At 43.7% G+C, this 20729-nt stretch overlaps 1 protein-coding gene across 2 annotated transcripts in view; it reads right to left on the bottom strand.

Moving 5' to 3' along the window:
- Window positions 1–1134: 1134 nt before the first annotated feature.
- Myocd (myocardin) overlaps window positions 1135–20729 on the bottom strand; it is a 95035-nt gene continuing 75440 nt past the window's right edge. For both annotated transcript variants that reach the window (XM_041665427.1, XM_041665428.1), the window contains 5 exons: window positions 14653–15549; window positions 12348–12491; window positions 11301–11429; window positions 8874–8931; window positions 1135–6932 (listed from right to left, as the gene is read on the bottom strand). In XM_041665427.1, coding sequence (XP_041521361.1) covers window positions 6361–6932; window positions 8874–8931; window positions 11301–11429; window positions 12348–12491; window positions 14653–15549 — 1800 coding nt within the window. In that variant the 3' untranslated portion in view covers window positions 1135–6360. The remainder of the gene's footprint in view (window positions 6933–8873; window positions 8932–11300; window positions 11430–12347; window positions 12492–14652; window positions 15550–20729) is intronic.

Below are 20729 nucleotides of genomic sequence, written 5' to 3'. Positions count from 1 at the left end.
CGCTAGCTGCCTGCCCCTATTACCTACTATCTCTGCCCCACTGGACGCTAATAGATTATTATTCTTCTACAACTATAAGCCAAACAAACCCTTTCTTCTATAAGTTGCTTTGGTTATGCTATTTTATTATAGCCATAGAAAAGTAACTAAAACACAGGGCTTATGTAGTGGTAATCTGTCTTGGGCTTTTCAGGTTACAATGCCCCTTGGAGTAAAAGCACCCCATACCCTCAGTGGTCCATGAGATTCAAATGGCTCCACTCTTTAGCTTGGGGGAACTAGGCCATGAAAATGAACTTGTGCCTGCTTCTCCAGGTGAACAGAGATGAGTTCAGAGACTCAAGAGAAACTGAGACACTAGTGACAGCCAGCGATGAAATGTCTGCCACAGCCCTTTGGAATGTGTTCCCTTGCGCAAGAATTTTTATGTTGTGTTGATGTTAACTACAATCTTGTAATTATTATACATGTGCTGTGCAGAAATTCCAGTGTAGGACAATGTGAGAAGGCATAATTACTTGACAGAGAAAGAGCCATTCTCATCTGGACCAGGTTTGGTGATCTCTCTCTGGTCCAAAGGTCATCCACGGCATCATAGCCCTTCCATCGGGTTACATATTCTCCAATGAGAATATGACAGATGGAAATACATTTACATAAGAAAAGCAGATACAAAAAGTCTACATCTTAGGGATGGTGTCTGTATCTAGCAGGCCATCTTGATCCCCAGTTTACTCTATGCCTTTTTCAGTTTGACCTGTTGCCAAAGTCATGAAAACATCGGCTTGATTAGGATGCACACACATTTGTACATGTGAGTATTTTGATGGGAATGCTAAGGCAGTTTGTGGGTCTGTTCCACAAAGTGTTCATTGTGTTAGCATGGCCAGTGGTGAGCACAGGCAGGGGCCTTGGAGGTGGACGAATCAAAGTTTGATTCTGCTAGTTTATAAGTTATACCATCCTAGAGAGTTTACTTAGCCTCTCTGAACCTCAGTTTCTTCATCTGCAAGGTGAGGATCACAGTGGTACCACTTTTTCAGCTGCTGACAGGAGAACAGGCGGTACACATATAAAGAACATTATACCTGGGCATATTAGCTGATCAAAGAAAACACTGTTTACATCTCATTAAAATAAACATTTTATTTAAAAATATATGCATTTTTTTTTAAAAAAGGACACATGCCAACTTTGGTATTTTAGCCATTGCTTCCTCGCTCGCCCAATGAATCACATTTCTTTCAGATCATACAGAGCAAAGGAAAACAACATGAAAACACCGCCGCACTGGAGCCAAGAAAACCAAGCTTGCTTCCTTGTTCTTTCCAGAACACTGCTTTGCTCCACTGAGGGTTGACTTTTCACCTCCTCGCAATTCTTTGCCCTTGGTCCTTTTGACAAGGCCATTGGAACTGAGCCCTGGCAGCAGGGGGTCTTGCTCCTTTGGAAAACTTTTAAAGCGCTTTCTGGATCTCTTTCGTACCTTAGCACACCTAAAGCATCTAGTGGGAGCATAGTCTCCAGAAGCTGAAGCTGGTAGTTGGAATGAACACCAGAACCAGCAGGGGTTGGCTTGCGGGAGTATGATTGATTCCCTAGGATCAGAAGGGAGCGCGCTCGTGCTCGCTGAATCCAGCTAGTACAGTATCCCTGGCAGATAGCTGCAGAGTTCTTCCCGAATCCCTTCCTGCCTTGAAACCATCTCCTTACAGATTGTCTTCTCCTAGTGAGGGCTGCTAGACACAACTAATCAGCTCTCAGTAGTATGGGACCATCTTGTCTTAACATCCTAACTCTCCAGGTCTGTTGATGTCATCTGTCTAGGGAGTTTCAGAAGTTTCTGCCTCTAAACCTCTCTGCTGTTCTGTGTTATACTAACCAGGATCGAAGTTTCTTTCTAATTGACACCAAACTGTGCCCCAGTATCCATGGACTTCTTCCTGAGGGAATGCAGCAAGAAGCTGGGGAGAAGCAGCAGCAACAAGTGGCCACTGGGTTCTACGAAGCTTTCCTGCTGGAGGGAGGCTCACCATGGATACCCACCCTCCACTCCTTATTTCCAAAGGACTTCTCTTTCTGCTAAAACATCCCCCAAACTTCTCCCAGGTTAAATGGTGAGAGGCAGATTTCTAAGATAACACTACTATCCTGTGACCCTGGTAGAAAAGACAAGACTGTGTGCTGAGAGCTTTTCATGAAAACAGTCTCCTGTTTCTGAAAAAAAACCAAGACACCCCCTTCATGACTGCTAAGAGGACTCAAGTGCAAGGGCCTGGAAGAGTCTTGGCATTCTTGCTTAGAGGAGCTGTGGCGCCCCAGGCAATCAACATCTGTGCCGAACCAAACCTGGAAGTCCTTGTGCTCTATACACGGCAGGCATCAGAGGCCACTTCCCAGATGGTATGCATCACGTGGGAGTTGAAAACTCCCTGATTAGCTCTAAGAAAGCTGATTGATTGAGCATAAAAGAAATAACTTTTAAGAAGATCTGTTTTGAGAGCTTGGGGCAGGTTTTATTCTTTTTTGTCCCCAGTTAATGTTTTGGAAAGGCACAAGACTGCCAGTTGGTAGACCTGGACTTCCTGAATGGAGGCTGTGTTGATGTCCCTGTTTACAGGTAGAATCACTCCATCGCTCTGAAGAAGGGCTTCCTTCTTCCAAGTTTGAGTTCCACTGTTTCTGACATCATAGCTGAACCAAGAGGTTCATGGGTCAGGAAGCTAGGCCCTGGTTTTCTCCTCTCTTCCCTTCCCTGCCCCTCTTTTCTTCCGTCCCTTCCGTCCCTTCCTTTCTCCCTTTCTTCTTTCCTCCCTTTCCTCCTTCCTTCCTTCTCTCCTTCCTCTCTGTCCCTTCCATCTCCTCCCCCTCCTTCTTTCTCCCTCTCCTCTCCTCCCTTTTCCTTCTCTTTCCTCCTTTTTCCTGCATTCTTTCTCCTGTTCCTGTTATCTTCATAACACTGTTAGCAGCAGAGACATCATTACTGAGTCCTGCTTACTGGAAGATCTTGCTTGAGGGAAAATTGGACTCCTTTGGATCTAGAGGGATCTGCTGTCCTGTAGCCACAGTAGGAATGACCAAGACTCTCCTTCCTAAGGGGATATTCCAGGCGTCTTAAACATGTGGTCCCTTGAGGCTCCAAGGAACACTGCTAAACCCAAGGGTGGCCATCTCTGCATTAAAAGAACCTAAAGTTAAAATAAAAAACAAGACAAAAACAAAAGCAATAGAAAACAGCTGAATAAGCTAAACATGAGTATTTGATCCATCTTAATCCTCTCCCAATTGTCTCCAATCTCCTACCTGTGCTGTTAAAACAGGGTAAACACGGCCTGGGGAGATGGCGGAACAGGCTGAGGCCAAGTATCCAGGGACCCATTCTAGCTGTATTGGCTTGTAGTAACAAACCAGAGCTGTCTTCCCTTTCGTCTACTGTGAAGTGCATGTATCAGTTTGAATAATATCTTTAAAAATCTCCCACAGTCTAGATAAAAACAGAGCCAGCTAATTGCTCAGGCAGGAATTCCCAAAAAGAAAATTATTACCACTCAGATGAGGGGTTTAGAGGCAGGACACTGTGTGGGTTTGTTTTCCAAGGAAGCAAGAAAGAGATAACATATATGGTACAGTTGGAGCCTAGGAAAATGCACAGAGCAGCAAGCTTCATCCAGACTCAGATGAAACATCAGCATTGGAGGTCAAACCAATGTTTGGAATGTGGCAATAAAGGTTTCTCCCCATAGCTTCATCTTCATGCTAAGCTTTGCCTCTGGATTTGTGGTTCTGATGATGGACATACAAACACAATGCAAAGTTCATCACGTAGACCCTTCCAAGCGCAATGCAGATCAAGGAATGTCAGAACAAAGTTGATGCTCCCTTTCGACTCTCTGCAAGAGAAGGCACTAGCCTCAGCAGCCCCTGACAGTGAGGCTGCTCTGTCCTCTCACATCCATATGCATTGCCAGGAGGAGCTTGTTCATGATAGCAAGTGGCTATGAGCATTGGGCTGGAGTCCTTAGTCATCTACAGTCATATATGTGGAGTCTGATTGGTTAATAAGCAACTCATAGTAGCAAAGGCCACGCATCATTCACAGCAGACTGAGGGTTCCAGGCACTCTGAATGTCACTTTTCAGATATGTGCACACATATGCATTTGTATACCTATGTGGACCTGTGTGTATACACATATTCCATACACACAGGTATAGAACTACATATGTGTGCACATCTGTGTGTTTCCTTCCCTACAGTAAGGTGGTGGCTCTCAGAGTAGCAGTCACCAAAAACACTCAGTGTTCAAACTTTTTTTTTTTACAAGTTGACAATGGAATGGTTTCTAACTCTTTGGTTTATCAAAAAGACAACTTCTAAAAAATTCACAACATTTTTGATTACTTTCTCTATAAGTGCACAGTGAATTTTTTTTTTTTACAAAAGAAGAAAACAGTGCCTTTGTGATTTAAATTAAAAACAAAACAAAACAGCAACAGCTACATTCTATAGCATGCAACATTATAATTACTAGAACTGGCGCCACAGTGAGCCTCTGGGAGACTCCTGCAATCTGTGTTGTCTTCCTCTGTCCCCTGTGCCCGGACCAAACACAGGGGCAACAAGGAGCACTTGTCAAGACCACTGTCTTTCACCCTCCCGTTGTTTGCAAAGTGCAATCGCGCTTTCCTTCGGAAACCTGACTGAAATGCTGTCTACCGTAGATGTTACCCTGATCTATCTCCACTCTACAATGATTTCCAATTTCCCCAGAGCAACACAAACCAAAGATTGTCCATAAATCAAATAAGAATAAAACAAGCGTTGTGACCAGTGGGCCACGTCCCCAGTTTCTTCCTAAGGAAATTCTTGTAAATTCTGCTTGCAGCCAATCAATGTGCAAGTGAAAAACAAGTTTGGTAAGAGAGTTTGGACTTTTAATATTTTTTTAAAAAGGCTTTAAAAGGAGTATGGCAACTTCTTATAGCTGAGAATCTTTCCTTTCCCCGTGTGTGGGAGAAAGAGATAAATGGGTGGATAGATAGATAGATAGATAGATAGATAGATAGATAGATAGATGATAGATTATAGGTAGATAGATGGATAGATAGATAGATGATAGATTATAGGTAGATAGATGGATAGATAGATAGATGATAGATGATAGATTATAGATAGATAGATAGATAGATAGATAGATAGATAGATAGATGATAGACAGACAGACAGACAGACAGATAGATGGAGATTATCAACTCCAAAAGAACAGTTAAGGATCAATATCTTGGAAGAAAAGTAGTTAGAATATGATGAATTGAGGCTTCCTCTGTCCATAATATGAAAGAAAGAAGGAGGGAGAGGAGTTGGCCCTGCTCATTAGTTCTATAATAACAATCCATGGTGTTTCTTTCCTGGAATGTGAAATGACATTGTTCTCCAATTCTAACTTGCCCCAGTGTGACTTCCTGGGCCTCCAGTTGCCTTTCTGATGGTTTTACTTCTAGTCTTTGGAACTAGAGGTAGTTATATTTGAGAGCCATGGCATGAAGTTCTTTTGATTCAAGCTTCTCACCTTCTATACATTTCTGACGATCATAGAGATGGCAGAAACAATCAGATTACTGGTTAAAAAGTGACATGTTCTGAATGGATTCTCTGGGCAATGCTAGTTAGCTGTTGTCAGTGATAACCAGTCCAGTGGGACAATTTGGGGCTTGAGGGGCACTGAGTTGCTGTTGCCTTTTTTTTGGGGGGGGGAATGGATTGGTTTTGTCCCTCTCTTTTGCCTTAAGGACTCTATCGGCTGAAATAGGTCCTGCTCTTCTGACAGATAGATGTTGGACAAGTAGGAAGTTGCCTCCACCATGACACGGCTTCCAGAACCTCTGAGGCACTGGCTTCCCTGCCCTTGCTGGAGGCTGTATTTTCCTTCCATAGAATGTTTAGTAAATTCATAACAAAAGTCAACAGTGTGAGCTTATGCCTCAGTAATGCCTGAGACAAAATGTCGTGTGAACTTACGTCCCAGTAATGCCTGGGACAAACTGTGGGCTAGAAAAATTCTGGTATGAGAAAAGGCAGTAAAAGACAATTTTGGCATTGTTAATCCGGGAAAGCACAATTTGGAGTGCATTGCTGAAGTTTTCAACAGTTACTGAATGCTGGTAGGAATTACATCAGACATATCTTAATGACTGCCTGCTATTTGTTCTGGTTGACTGTCACAAAAACCTCCATCGCTGTTTTCTCCCCCCCCTCCCCATTTTTTTCTTTTTCATCTTTTGGATCACACAAGTGTTTCTGGTTGTGTGCTTTCTCCATGGAATCTCTATCAAGCTCCCTTAGCCCTTGTTCCTCAAGGGTTTACCACTGCTGTAAGTGGAGGTCCATGGGGGAATTCAAATTGAGATCTGTGACATCCAGGAAATCGATGTTGAATATGCTGGGGCCACTGGTGGTGAGGTTGCTGAAGCCTGGCGTGGAGTTTGGTGGAGTAAGATCCAGCCATTCCATTGTTTCCCAGGGAGATTCTGTGAAACTCAGCTGCAGGCCACTGCTGTCCACTGATGAGGGTGATAACTGCGGATGTATCGGGGAGAGGGGCCCAGGCAAGAGCTCGTGAGCGCTGAAGAGGTCTTCAGCAGCCTTCCCTGGGAAGCCATCCACGATTCCATCAAAAGGCGTCTCCTCGTTGCCGATCTTGAGGAGGGTGACGTCGCTCACTTTTCCCATGGGGCTGTGAGAATTCAGTAAGACTTCTAGGTGTTCATCGCTGTCGGTGGCATAGTGGTCAAAGGAGATCTGACCTCCCGAAGACGCCTGTTCAAAGGGAGCTGAGGACTTGGGGAGGATGGTGGTAGGGCTGCAGGAGGACCCGGGTATCTTCGGAACTTTTTGAAGACAAGAATGATCTTCCCTGGCATCAGCAGGCATTTCTGTTGGTAAAACACAGCGTGACTTGTTACAGCTCCTCAAACTGTCCAGGCCACATGATGAGTCTTTGGGATAAATGAGATGCTCTTTGGATAGCCCAGAAGGTGGCAATGCTTTTCTGTTCAGCACTTAGCCCTGGGCTCACCCCTACCTCTGTTGTCTCTCCATTCCTTCTTTCTAAAAGTGTCCCAAAATATCCCCACCTTGGAAATTCCACTCTTTTCTGCTGGCTACTTCGCCCCCTTCGCTACCACTAGCTGAATTGGAGGACACTGTATCTCTGTCATACTCTCTGTTGGGCAGCAAAGGAGGGATGAGTGTCATCCCACAGCTATTTTTATGTTGATGCCTTCTTACCATTCCTCAGTAGTTTTTAGGGCAGCCCATTTCCCTAGTTGAGACCTGCAGATCACACCTCTCCATCTTTTGGGAACTATCTCCTAATTCGCAGCCATTTTGCCAGGTCGGTGTTTCTTATTTCAAAGACTATATATTCATAGAAGTCACACACGGCTCATGCTGGCCTCTCAGTTCCTTGTCCTTCCTATCTACTCCAGTGATGATGGCCTCCCCACTCTGGCTGATACTTTGAGCCTTGTCCTTGCATAGCCCATCCTTCCAAGAACTCTATCTTAAGCAGGATTTCCTACTCTCTGTCCTTCTCCTTCCCCATCTCTAGCTTGTTTATGACGTTTTCCAAGTCAGTTATTCCTAAGACACTCTTAGGTACCTAATCTACTGGTGCACTATCGATCATTGTATGTCAGTAACTCCCACATCACTTCTTTCCTTGTTTGGATCATTTTCTATGGCCCACTGTTACGGTCATTTCCACCATTTTGCCCTTCTCTCCCAGCTTAGCAACATCCTCCACCCTGATAAGCCCCATGCAGTTTCTCTTAGCCTGCACCAAGTCACCTGGATGTGGTGTGAGAACAACAATTCCACTGAGCTGGCTGGGTTTACTTTCAGTTGATGGCATCAAACCTTCTACTTGCACTTAATTCTGCCTTACGATCTTGCATTTCTCTATAAAACTCATCTCAATCATGACTACCTTTCCTAGACTCTCCCACACTCCCTTCTGTGTCCTCACTCCTCTGCCTCCTGGCCCCATACTTCAGGAAAAAGAAGGAGCACCTGGTAGAGAAGTCATCTTCCATCATGAAACTTCAATGCAAACACACACCTGTGCTCTTCTCTCCTATCCTCCCTGTTATGATAAGAAACACTGGTTCTCTTGCTCACCACTCATCTCCCTTACCAGACTGTGTTCCACAGAATTATCTGGTGGAAAGCTGCGTTTAGCATTATGTCTGGCATTCTATCTCTGAGTCCTCCTGTTAAGCTCCAGGTGCTGTTGATGAAGAGTTCAGCCCCCATGTTCTTGTCTGACCTTCACACATTCTCCTTCAGACCTCTGGTTCCTTTGTGTGTTTTCAAATTCTAGGCAGACATTCTGTGATGTTCCTTAAATAAATGAATGAATAGGTGGAGGGACACAGTGGTTACTTTTATTGCTAAGTGGAGTAACATTTAAGCATGAATGAGGCATCCAGTGAGCGATAGCTGGCTGAATTTCAGCCTGAGTAGTGAGTAAAGCTTTTACTGTTTCCAGAGTTATTTCTTTCTTCTTTTAATCAAGAAGACAGGGACTAGACCTGCAGGAAAGTGGTGGAATAACAAACCACACTTCCAGAGACAGGGATGGACTGAAAGGTGGCTTGCAGAGCATCCCCAGGATAAAGGTGGTGAGAAACCATCCTCTGGGATTCTCTTCTCTGCTAACAAGGCACACCTGAAGCTCAGAGGAATGGACTCTACCAGCAGACCGCTTGGTGTATCTGACTTAGTGTGTCCCTGACCGTGGTCATAAGAGGCCATGTCTTAGAGAGTCTACAGGTAGGAAGGATCCTGATGGACAGTGGACAAGGCAATCTTACCTCCGCTTTCAATGAGGACATCCAGGAGTTCATCCATCTGCTGACTCCGAGTCATTTGCTGTTTCAAATTAGCCAAAAAGAGAGCAGAGAGGTTAGGAGGTGGCCACGTCGGTATGGAGACAGTAGAAGAAGAGCTGTAGGGCTTTGGACTAGGCTTGCTTAAGGATTCCCAAAAAAAAGCATAGTAAAATAGAGCATAGCATAAAACTTAAAAGCTTTGCCATTTTAGCTGTACATTTACTTTTTTCATCAACACTATGTACCCACATAACTATTTTGCTAAACAAATTCAAACTCTATACACAATAAGCAACACCTCCCGGTAACCTTTTGCCAGTGCCGATAGTCACTATTCTCCTTCCTGCCTCCCATGAATTTGACTACTTTTGGTCTTGGACCGAATGGTGCTCTGCAGTGTGACTCCTCCACATTTAGTTTTTCATTTGCCTGCTGGTGGGTACTTGGACTATTTCTACTTCTGGCTTTCGTGAGTAATATTGTTAAGAGCTTAGTTAGACCTGCTAAAGGGCTTTGGTCCATTTTGATCAAAAATCTTAGTGTAAATTGTACTCAGATAATCCACTGAACTAGATAGTCCAACACAACACACAAGAATGAGGGAGATGGGAAATGTGAGCCTAACCTCGCAAGGGAGCTTCCGTCCCAGAAGGAGGCATCTTAATACACATCCCTTTCTCACTTTGGAATCTACTTGTGTCCACCTCTGTTTGGCTGCTATGGACACGGTTCAGGATGTCGGCTTCAATTTTCTTGGTTCATCTTGCAGAACCTGTGAGTCTGCTCTTATCTCTGCTCATCTGAATGGTTAAGCACAGTCTAACTTCTCCTGAAGTTTTCAGAAATGGGAGTCTATATCATTATCATGACATCTTTGGATCGCAAAAGAAACCTTACTGCCTTGGGTTTGATTTCAAAAGACTGGACAGCAGGCAGCACCTGATATCGATGCTCTGTTCTGGGTTGGGTACATAGAGATAATTATTTTGATATAATTAAATTGAAACTATTTCAGTTGAACTACTCATCCTTCAGTATCCGAGGAGGCTAATCTCTAGGAGCACTCACCCTTGGGTTCCAAAATCTTCAGGTGCTCCAGTCTATTCTATAAAATGGTTTAGTATTTGCATAGAACCTACACCTGTCTCCATGCCTTGCAAGTCATCTCTGGAGTTTGCTACCTAATACAGTGTAAATGCTGTGAAAATATCTACTGTGTTGTGTGGCTTTGGGACCGATGACAAGCAGAAGGGGTGTATGCTCCACACAGATGGAGCTGTGACATGCCTAACACAGCACGGGAGACTTGACTCTTGACACACCCGTGCAAATGCTGGAGAGGCAGAGGACCTGTGAAATGGCTAGAAGCTGGCTCACGACAAGACAGACAACCCTTCCATCTGGATGGATTCATCATCACACAAGTTCAAGGGGTGTGTGTAGAGACTTTCAGGACTTCTTTCCCTACTGTGTTCAAGCCATGGCTGCTAGGATGCACTCACAGAGGGCTGACTAAGATTACCCATGTTTTTCTTTTTCTTACTTTTTTAAATTCTGAAGTATTTTCAAAACATAAATATAAGTGTTAGAGTCCATGAATCTCCCTGTATCTATTACTTAGGTTCAACAGCCATCAATACTGTTTCAAGGTCATTCAGTGTTAAAGCTAAGAAATTAGGAAAATGTAGTCTTGACAATTGCTCTCATATCTGAATACCCTACCATGTTACCAAACAATGAGGTAAGTACAAGATTATCAGTAATCCTTACAGAGTGAATACTTTTATTTTCTTGAAGAGAAGTTGAATGTGTATCCAACCTCAGTGACAGTGGCAGGTGACGGAGTTGGCAGTAAGGCCAGGCCTCGGGAATGCCTGCTCAGCCTGCTCTCCCCGAATACTCAGATGTTACAAGTTTCCCTCAGTTTACCAAAAGGTAATAAACACAGATAAAGTAATAAACTGATATCATCATAGACCAAAATGCATTGTGCTTACACAGTCCACTACACACCCTAGTTCAGCAACACAGCATGCTGTAGAGCACCTGGTTTCTCTTGTGTCTGGGCAGTTGATTAGGAACTGTGGCTCACCTTGGCTGCCCAGCATGCAGAACACTGTATCACATGCTACCAGCTTGCAATAAAGCCCAAATTCAAAATGCAAGTGGATTGAATGCATGACATTTTATAATGCCATAAGGTAGAGAAGTCATCAACAGAACTATCCGGACTTGGAACCAACTGTACAACCCTGTCTTTAGATGATATGGACACACTTTGTTCACTCTATTAGGTAGGGACTGAACCCACTCAATATCAGAATCCACCAAACATACAATACTTAATACTGCAAAGTTCTGCTTACTGAGTCCATTTATTGAACCTTATAGAGCTAACCATGCAGTTACCTGCTTTACTGCATCTTCATAGGATGGGGGCTGGGTTATCTCGGAAACCACTGAACTTGACTTGGAAAAAGTTGGGGATGGAATTGAAAACTTTGGCCCCACCTTGTCAGAAGATTGCAAACCAGTCATCTGCAAGTGGATACAATCCAGAGAACAACATTCAGTACATCTCAAGGGACAATGCTTGTGTTCTAGAAACCACAGGCCACAATTGAAAAAACTGCCAAGTAGTACTAATGAAAGCCCGAGATGAGGAGAAAGCAAAGGTCACTAATAGGTTAACACCAGTTTGTGCCATCGTGGATTTGTTAATGGAACCTTAGCGTGAAACTCACTGATTGATTTCTTGATTTCCACCCCTAAAGTGAAGTGTACCCTCTTTTCTTTTTATTTTCTCTCTTCCTCCTCCTCCTCCTCCTCCTCCTCCTCCTCCTCCTCCTCCTCCTCCTCCTCCTTCTTCTTCTCCCCCCACCCCGTCTCACAGTGTAAGCCTGGATATCCTAGGAACTCACTATGTAGATCAAACTGGCCTCAGACCCTTATAGAGACACACCTGCCTCTGCCTCCTGAGTGCTGGGATGAAAGGCGTGCACGCCCATACCTATCAGCTGCATCATTTGCTACTGGACATGAGGTCAATCCAATACAACGAAGTTCTTTAACCCAGGTATTTTCAGAACAATTCATTCCAAACTGGGTGGTTTTCACACAGTTACTGTGAGTGTGGTCTTCTAAAGGTGCCTAGGCTGTGAGGGTTTCTTTCCCTTTGCTGACATGAGGCCTGGAGCTCAGTTATGGTGCCAGTTGTTCCACCAGTCTCTTTGCTTTGGGAACTCCCCACATCCTGACTCTTTATCTTTCATCAGATTACAAGCACCATCTCTTATCTTCTCTATGGAGACTTGGCTCTGGACCCCAGTTTTCCATTTTGTTAAACATTAATCTGTTATGTACCCATCTCTGTCTCCAACACTATTCTCTACCATGCTCCCCTTTCAATTCTACCCTCCCAGAAACTGGTCTGTTGCCAGCTTCTCTGGTACTGACCTTTGGATGGATAACAGGGCTTTTAGGACAAGGGTTGAGCCCAGCACTGTGACTGCTGTCTGCTTGGGTACCAGAGAAGGGCTGATGGAGGCTGGAAGACGGTTGGGAGAAGCTAGGAGGATGGCTTTCATGTGCCCCTGAGGTCTGTGGAAAGACATGTGGCAAATTAAAGAACGATCAACATACTTGAGAGTGGCTTTAGCTGACCCTTCTCACCCCTATCTTCTGCCCCCAGGTTTCTGATATTTACAAAGCTTCATGAATTCTCTTAGCAGATGACTATATCTAAAACCTGGTTTTGCATGCGTCACCTGTGGATTACAAACTTCCCCTAGCTCTCAAATATCCATAGCACAAACTTTACACACCTCACCTGTTGAAGAGTTCAAGACTCTCTATGACTATAGGCATTACCTAGTTCTACGAAACTAAACTCTCCTGGAACCACGACTTAAACATTTTACCTACCTATCTTATTCACACAGAATATCTCTTTTCTATTTAGACTTTCCAAAACCTCTTCATTTTTATGGACAAAAGACAAGTCTACTGAACTCCTGAGCTAGCCTTCTCCTTTTTAGAGCTACCTGCGAAGTGCAAACTGGTTGGTCACAAAGCCTTCCAGGACTCTACCAGTACTTTATGCCTACCCACCCATTCTGGGCCACGTGATTTAATGCCATAGATCAGTCTTGTTGTCTGTTCTGCATGAAATTGCTACTGTCCTATAGTCTTTGTAAACAATAAATTATTGTGCCATCTTATTCCTCCCCAATAACACTGATATCCTTAAAATGGAAAATCATGGCTCAAGCCATGGCCCAAGGGCTATTTCTACCTTTGTTGCCCAGGGCACTGCACATACAATAGATGTTTTGGAATGGTGCTGATTAGCTATCCCAGTATGTTCTTTCAGGAGTGGGTACCACTGATACTAACGTCCTGTTCAGGTAAGCTTGTGAAATTCACTCTCATTAACTCTTGTCATGAGGCACACCCTCAGGGTAGCAGTATTTCATTGTGAACTTTAAAATCAACTAATGCTGGCATTCTAGACAGTGAGTTCCATCTTCCAGGATCTCATTTTTCTCAATGGTAAACAAAAGCACTGAACTGGAGCCACAGGGGTGCAGTGACAGTGGACAAGATGGCTTCTGTTCATGCCTTTTAATACTTTAATTGGCAGCTACCCAATGTGGGCCATCGTCTTAGATTTTATAATCTTTTGACACTGAGATTTTCTTCTTCAAATAGTCTTCTATACGCTTTCCTAGTAATCCGTTTGTTTCTTGGACACAAGGAAAGCCTTTGCTAATCACATTGGGTGTAGACTTTGAGCTGTCATTCCCATTCTTCTGTAGCTCTTTCCTTATTCTGTCCCGGACACACACTGGCCTTCTTTCTGATGCTTTGGCATTCTACTTAGGTTTGAATCCCAGGGAACTTTCACCTGATGCTTCTTCCATCCCTTCATCCCAAATCTTAACAGTATTCTCTCCTGTACCTCTTTCAAGGTTCCTCTGCAACACGCCTGACCTCTTTAGTGGAGATTGCAAACTTCCAGGCTTCTCTCACAACCCAGCCCTTCTCTACTTTCTCTACAAGATGGACCATCTTTCTCCTCACTTCCCAGAACCTGTCTTCCCACAGGGGTAGACGTTTTTTTCCTGCAGCAGAGTGTGGCCCATGGTAGGTCTCAATAAATATTTGATGAGAATGTAAGAGAAGGGGAAGTGCTTTCTTACACACAGGCTGTCTCTCTGTTTCCTCCACCCCACCCCATGCCCCAAAATGTGGTCTTAGGATGTAGCCTAAAATAGCCTCAAACTCACAGCAATCCCCTGCCTCAGCTTCCAGAGTGCTGGAATTCCAGGCAGGTACTACCATGCCCAACTTCCTTTTGACTCTCTGGGCTATGATAAGGGTTGGTATTAATTTTTGAGAACACTAATCAGCAAATAATAGACCACGAGCTCAATGTTGCTTGGGGCCTGATTTTATAGATAACTTTATATTGGAAATGCATGTTTTATTCCAAACTGTCTTTGGATGCTTATTTGCTACAAGGGCAAATCTGAGGAGTTTGTCCCAGAAGCTATGATTTCCAGACATTTATTTGCCGTCTAACCTTTGTAGAGCAAGTTTGCCAAGCCACATTGCGAAGACTGGCTGTGAAGGCTCAAGGACGGTCGAGTCAGTGAGGTGCTGCCTTGCTGCCAGGGAGCCTTTCCCAGCTCTCTAGTGGTGGAAGTCCCTCTTCTACCTCCTGAGACACCCTGTGGCAAGGTCAAGCATGCTTGCTTACCTGTGCGCACCCTTGGCTGTTGCTTGGTGAGGAGACCCCGTGGCTCTCTCTCTGCGACCCAGAGGAGGCGGGCAGGAAGTAAGGGTTGTTGGGTGAGGGGGGCAGGCTGATGTGCTGGGGGCTCTTCAGGGTCCCCAGGGGCGAGTGCTGAGGGGAGCACTGGGGGCTGAGAAACGTGGACGAGAGTACATGAGTTTGACCTGCGGACTCCACACAGTGGGGCAGCAGCTGAGCAGCCTCGCAGGCCGGAGGGGGACTGTCAGAGCTGTGGCCCTGTCCCTTCCCAGACACTTGTTGAGCTGCAAAGGGACAGCTAGAGACATCTTCCTGTTTGATGGCGGCGGCCAGGAAGGGCAGTGGCTTTTGGTCGCTGCAGCTGCTCTTCTGCTTCTGCAGCTGCATCCTCAGCTCCTCCACCTGCCGCTGCTCCTGCCGCAGCTTCCAGGTGAGCTGGTTGATCACCTTTTGCTTCTCTACCAGCATCTTGTCCTTCTCCGAGTCCAGCCCATCGGGCTCCGAGGGGCCGGAACCCCCATTCAGGCTGCTCAACAGGCTCTCGTCGGTGCAGGCTGGCACCGGGGACGCATGCAGGCCAAAACCAGGTGACGCATCAGTGAAGGTGTCTGGCAGGGACCCTGCGGCCGACAGGTCCGATGAAGCAGGGGAGATGGGTGGGCTGGAGCTCGTGCTGCCGAAGTGATAGAAGCCCGATGGGGAGGACTGGTAACTGGGCAAGGCGTTGGGTGTAACAGGAAAGGTGACAGTCGTGATGTCCCCGAAGTTGGGCACAGGGTTGCCAGCGCAGTCCTGGAAGGGTCGAAGCCTGTCCACCAGTGCCGTCTTGGTGCCCGACACCGGCAAGCCTCTTATTCGAAGCTGTTGTCTTAACTCGGACACCTAAAGGAACAAGGGCTTCATTAGAGCAGTGTCGGTGTGAGGTGTGCTCACAGTGTATTTGTATTTGCTATTTAGGGAGCTTTTGGGATATGGGGTACGCACGTGAAACTTTACAGTATATATCCATTTCTTTTTAAATACATCTTTGCAATCTTTCTCTTATTTCTGATTTAAACCAATTTTGTGTGATTTTAACAAATCTTTTTTAAAAAAAGTTAATCTCCTAATAAGTCCATTCTAAGGTGAAAATAGCATTAATTAAAAAACACAGGGAATACACCTAACTTCTGGAACAAGCCAGAGGAGTTACAAGGCCTGCATGGAACATCAGTCATTCCCATGACCACAGACCAGACTGGACCTATAGGCCATTCCTGCTGCCCAACAGAAATGACTGACAGCAATCACTAACCTGGGAGTCAAAAATTAATTCAAGTATGATGTGTATGGAATGTATATCATTTCACACCACTTCAATGAGAAAATAAACACACATGGAGCCTCTATAGTGAAGACCATATCTGCCCTGTTTTTCATGGCCATAGTCATGAGAATGCTTTTCTTAATCCAATGGTAAAATCACCTAACCCATAGCTCTCCAACCCCATCTTAGCCGGTTTCAGTTTTGTGGAAAACTGGTGTCTGCCTGGGCTTAGATATAAGTCTAACAGTAAACCACAACAATTGTAAGACGTTCTGGCTTCTTCTACTGTGTGCTCTTCCTCAAACCTAAACAGATACCAGCTCACTGAGGATCTTGATGGGAAACACAGATCGTGGGTCCACCCTGGAGTTTCCCTCCAGAAGATCTGGGTTGGGGACCAGGTATTCCATTTATGATAATCCTGGGAGGATATTTATGCCACTGGTCTTGGGTCAGATTTTGAGAACAAGACTTTATGTGAAAACCATTTTTGGAGGGAGTAGGGGAGTGGGGAAGATTATGCATATGTGACTGTGTCTATACACAAATGTGTGTCTGTTCAAGAGATGGAAGCCAGGGCCTTGCACATGGTAGACCAGTTGTCTACTCTTGAGTTCCTCTCCACCTCCTCAGTTTGTCTTTTGTCTTTGTTTTGTCTGGTTGCCCCCTGACTCTTAATCCTCAGGCCCCATCTCCTCAGTGTTGGGATTACAGACATACTTCACTATGCCCAGCTAAATGTTGGGTCTGGGTCTATTTTATTTTTCACGACTGACTAGATATCAGTTGTGTATTGAAGAAAGTACATGGTGATAAAAACTAGGCCCTTTCTGTTCCTAGCTTCTTGATCCTCTGTGCTTTCTCTTTGAAGTGGGATATTAATCCCTGCCTTTTTCATTTTTGCAAGGGTATAGATGGATTTATAAAAGCTCTTGGAATAGTGCTGGAAAATGGTTGTGCAATATAAAGCCATTATTATTATATTGATACACATGTAGCTAATTAATTCTCACATTCTCATAATGTTCACAAGTTGTTAACTATGAAATAAGTGCAAGCATGAGGAACTGGTTAAATAAAAATTACTGCGAATGATGGCGTACCAAAGATCCACTAAAATTAAAGTTTTGAAAGTTTGTTGACCCTGGATGATGGATGGTCGTTTATGATCTATTATTAACTGAAAGAAAGTTTGAGCTGATACTATTTTAAATAAATTAAATAACAATTCACACATTTAAATTGTTTGCTCATGAAATTATGTAGACAAACATCTGCTAAGATGTTAACTAGTACACTCCTCACTGCGTTCTCTAAATAGCCTGTCCCATTTCTAAAGAGACACATCACTTCTGTGAGTAATGCAGGAAACATATTAAACATAGGTAAAATTTTTCTGTAGGAACCGAGTTTTTGAGCGGTAAAAGCAAATGAAGTCATCATAAAAATATCAACAACCAAAATTTAAACACTCATAAATCAAAAAAAGCATACACAAAATGCAAATTTAAATAGTAATCCTTGGAAAGAAATTAGTGATAACATAAACAATTAAGTTGCCAAAATGAGTATGTGTGCTTATCATTATAAGAGAAAAGGGTAGACTGGAGAAGTGGTTCAGTAGATTCAGTTCCCAACACCCACATGGTAGTTCACAATCACATACAATTCCAGTTCCAGGGGATCTGATACCCTCTTCTGATCTCCGTAGGTACCTAGTATGCACATGGTATACAAACACACACACACACACACACACACACACACACACACGTGGGCAAGACACTCATACATATGAAATAAATAAATAAATAAAAAATTGAGACCTAATATAAAAATAGGTAAGATATCTGACCCAGCTCTTTATAAACAAAACATAATTTTAAAATATCCCATAATCTATGTGTAGGATCATTAGCAATTTAAGGAAGTAGTGCAATTAAAATAAAAGGTTTCTTTTTGATTCACCCAGTGACAGAGAAGTAGTAGTGTTTTGTATGAGCAAAGCAGCCATGAAATAAAGACCTTGACAAGTTGAAGGCCTTTACAGTCTTCCTGTTTAAGGGATGTCCCTGCAAGCAGCAGCCAAACAATGGCCGGCAGCTGGTGAGATGAGTACCCTCACTCCCTCTTGCACCCCTGAGCTGTGGGGTCTGCATCTTAATGTGCACGGGGATGCACACTGGGGTGGAGCTGCTTCAACACGTGGTTCTGCAGCAGACTATTCAGTGGAGAGAAGTCTGGGGACATCCTCCAGGAACTTTAAAAAATATCACTGTTCTGTTTCTGGTTTTTGTTTGTTTTTTCAAGACAGGGTTTCTCTGTGTAGCCCTGGTTGTCCTAGAACTCACTTTGTAGACCAGGCTGGCCTCGAACTCATGTAGATCTGCCTGCCTCTGCCTCCCGAGTGCTGGGACTAAAGGTGTGTGCCACCATGCCAGGCTAAAATAATATTAATGTATTTTAAACCAACAATTTAACATGTATGAAGTTATCCAAGAGAAATAATCAAAGAAGATAATAGATGTATTTCCAAAGGGCACTGAAATCCTATTCTGAATAGCAAAACATTTGGCAGCAAATTAAATTTCCAGGAGTGGAATGCTAACTAGGTGATGGGGTGATTTGCTGTTATTGAAAATAAAACTTTTATTGAATATTAAAAGTTACGGAAAACGTTCATGGTGTGCTAAGGAAAGCACGTCAGAAATTTATGGGCAGCATAATTATTTAAAAGTGGTTGTTGTCAAACAAAATGTGTTCACATGCATTTCAAGTTGGAAGAAGCATAACGTCGTGTTTTCTCTGGCTCTTGTCTGCTAAAATGCCATTTACTTTGCTGTACACGATCATGTTTCAACTGGAAAATGTCCCTTTACAGTCAAGTGCAAGCTAGGAGAAAAAGCACCACGGCCGCCTTCGCTGGCATCCAGGATGCTGCTCTTGTCAAAGTCTTGCTGGAACACTTTTTTTCTTTTGAATTTTCTGGTTTGAAAAAGTGCAAGATGGCAACTCATTATTGTTTTAATTTTGAGTTACTTAAAATTAATGAGTTCTGCACTTATTTTTAGAATCTGTTCTTGCACCGAATAATTTGGCTACATTATTAAATAACACAGATCACATTCTAAAATAAAATGAGTACTTGTTTAGTTAAATTTCCCTTAAGAATTTCAGATTATTTGACTGTGTGGGCTTGCGTGAGACAAAGGCTTGCACAGCCCTCTTCTCTACATTCAGTCCTTCTGATTCTTGGTAACTTTAAAGTCATTTATTATGAAAAATTCTAACATACGAAAAAGTAGCTAGAAAAACACAATGGACTCATTCATCCAATAACTTCAGTAATTAACAATTTATGCCAATTTTGCTTCCCTCTCTATTTCTCTAAAATTGTTTTGGGGCAAATTTTATAATTTAATTGGTGTGCAGCTCTGTATCTATTTCCGAAAGAAAAGTGCTCTTAGACACATAGAGACAATAGCCTTATATAGCTCAACTTAAAATGGACAGTTTCTAAATCTCCAACAAGTATTTTCCTAATTTTCAGTTCCTTCCCTTAACACTCCCTCAAATTTAATTTATTAAACAAGGTTTTTAAAAAGTCAATGTGCTATGAAAAATCACTAATAAGCCCACCCGTGTGTGTGTGTGTGTGTGTGAGAGAGAGAGAGAGAGAGAGAGAGATCAACCCCTCAGGTTTTTTCCCTCCCTCCCTTCCTTCCTTCCTTCCTTCCTCCCTCCCTCCCTCCTTTTCTCCCTCCCTCCTTTTCTCCCTTCCTTCCTTCTTTCATTTATTGAGACAAGGTCTGTCCTTGCCCTGGAGATTGCACACTTGACTTAGACTTGCTAGCTAGCCAGCCCCAGGGATCCTCCTGTGCCTGCCTCCCTGGTGCTAGGGTTACAGGTGTGTGATCATGCCACACATAGGTGCTGGGGATCAAATTCAGGTCCGCATGCTTGTACGGCCAGCTCTTTCTCACAGAGACATCTGCCAACCCCATATCTCTGTAAGAAGCCAAACTCCACTCAGAGCACTTTTCCTTTACGCAGTGGAACGTCTGCTAAAGAAAATTCACATTACTGTCCTTCCTTCCTAATCATCTCGAGGTAGGACCGCCTTCATCAATCCTTCATCCCACCCTCTGCAAATGTGCACTAGGAGCGTCCTTTTCCCCCTTCTCATCCCCTCCCATTTCTTTCCTTCCCACTCCTCCCCTTCTTTCTCTCCTCTCTCTCTCTCTCATGGTCTCATTTACTTTTTTGGTTTCAGCTTTTCCCACTTGGCCAAAGATTCTAAAGTATATGCCCATCCCCTGCAGCACAGCTGAGTTAAGTGAGGCTAATGTGTTTATTATCATAGACATGGGTTAGGTTTTCTCTTGGTTGCTACTTAGCACTTCCATCCTGAATGAATTCATCTCTGTTTCTTCTGCTTCAACTCACTGAGAGTCTACCCTTGGTATAACTTTTCCAGGACTCGGAGACACATCTCCCCACACTCTGAGAGAGAGATCAGATCTAGCCAAGCTTCCTCCCTTCACCCCTTCCTTTCTATTCTCATGTTTCCCAGTAGGCAAAAGCTTGTGATCAGTCACTTAAATTGGAGTCCCATTTCATCACTTGCAAATTGATTAACTTGCCTGTTATTAAACCCCTTTAAGACTCTGACTTTTTAAGTTTCAAAAACTGGGCTGACAAGACTGACCTGACCATATGGGAATCTACATTGAATGGCTAGAGAAAGGTAGCTATT

The sequence above is a fragment of the Microtus oregoni genome, unplaced genomic scaffold, assembly GCF_018167655.1.
Source record: "Microtus oregoni isolate MIOR12 unplaced genomic scaffold, Mior012 000015F_ref0000493, whole genome shotgun sequence".
NCBI lineage: Eukaryota > Metazoa > Chordata > Mammalia > Rodentia > Cricetidae > Microtus > Microtus oregoni.
The sequence above is the reverse complement of the archived record's forward strand: the minus strand, read 5'-3'. Positions and strand labels throughout refer to the sequence as shown.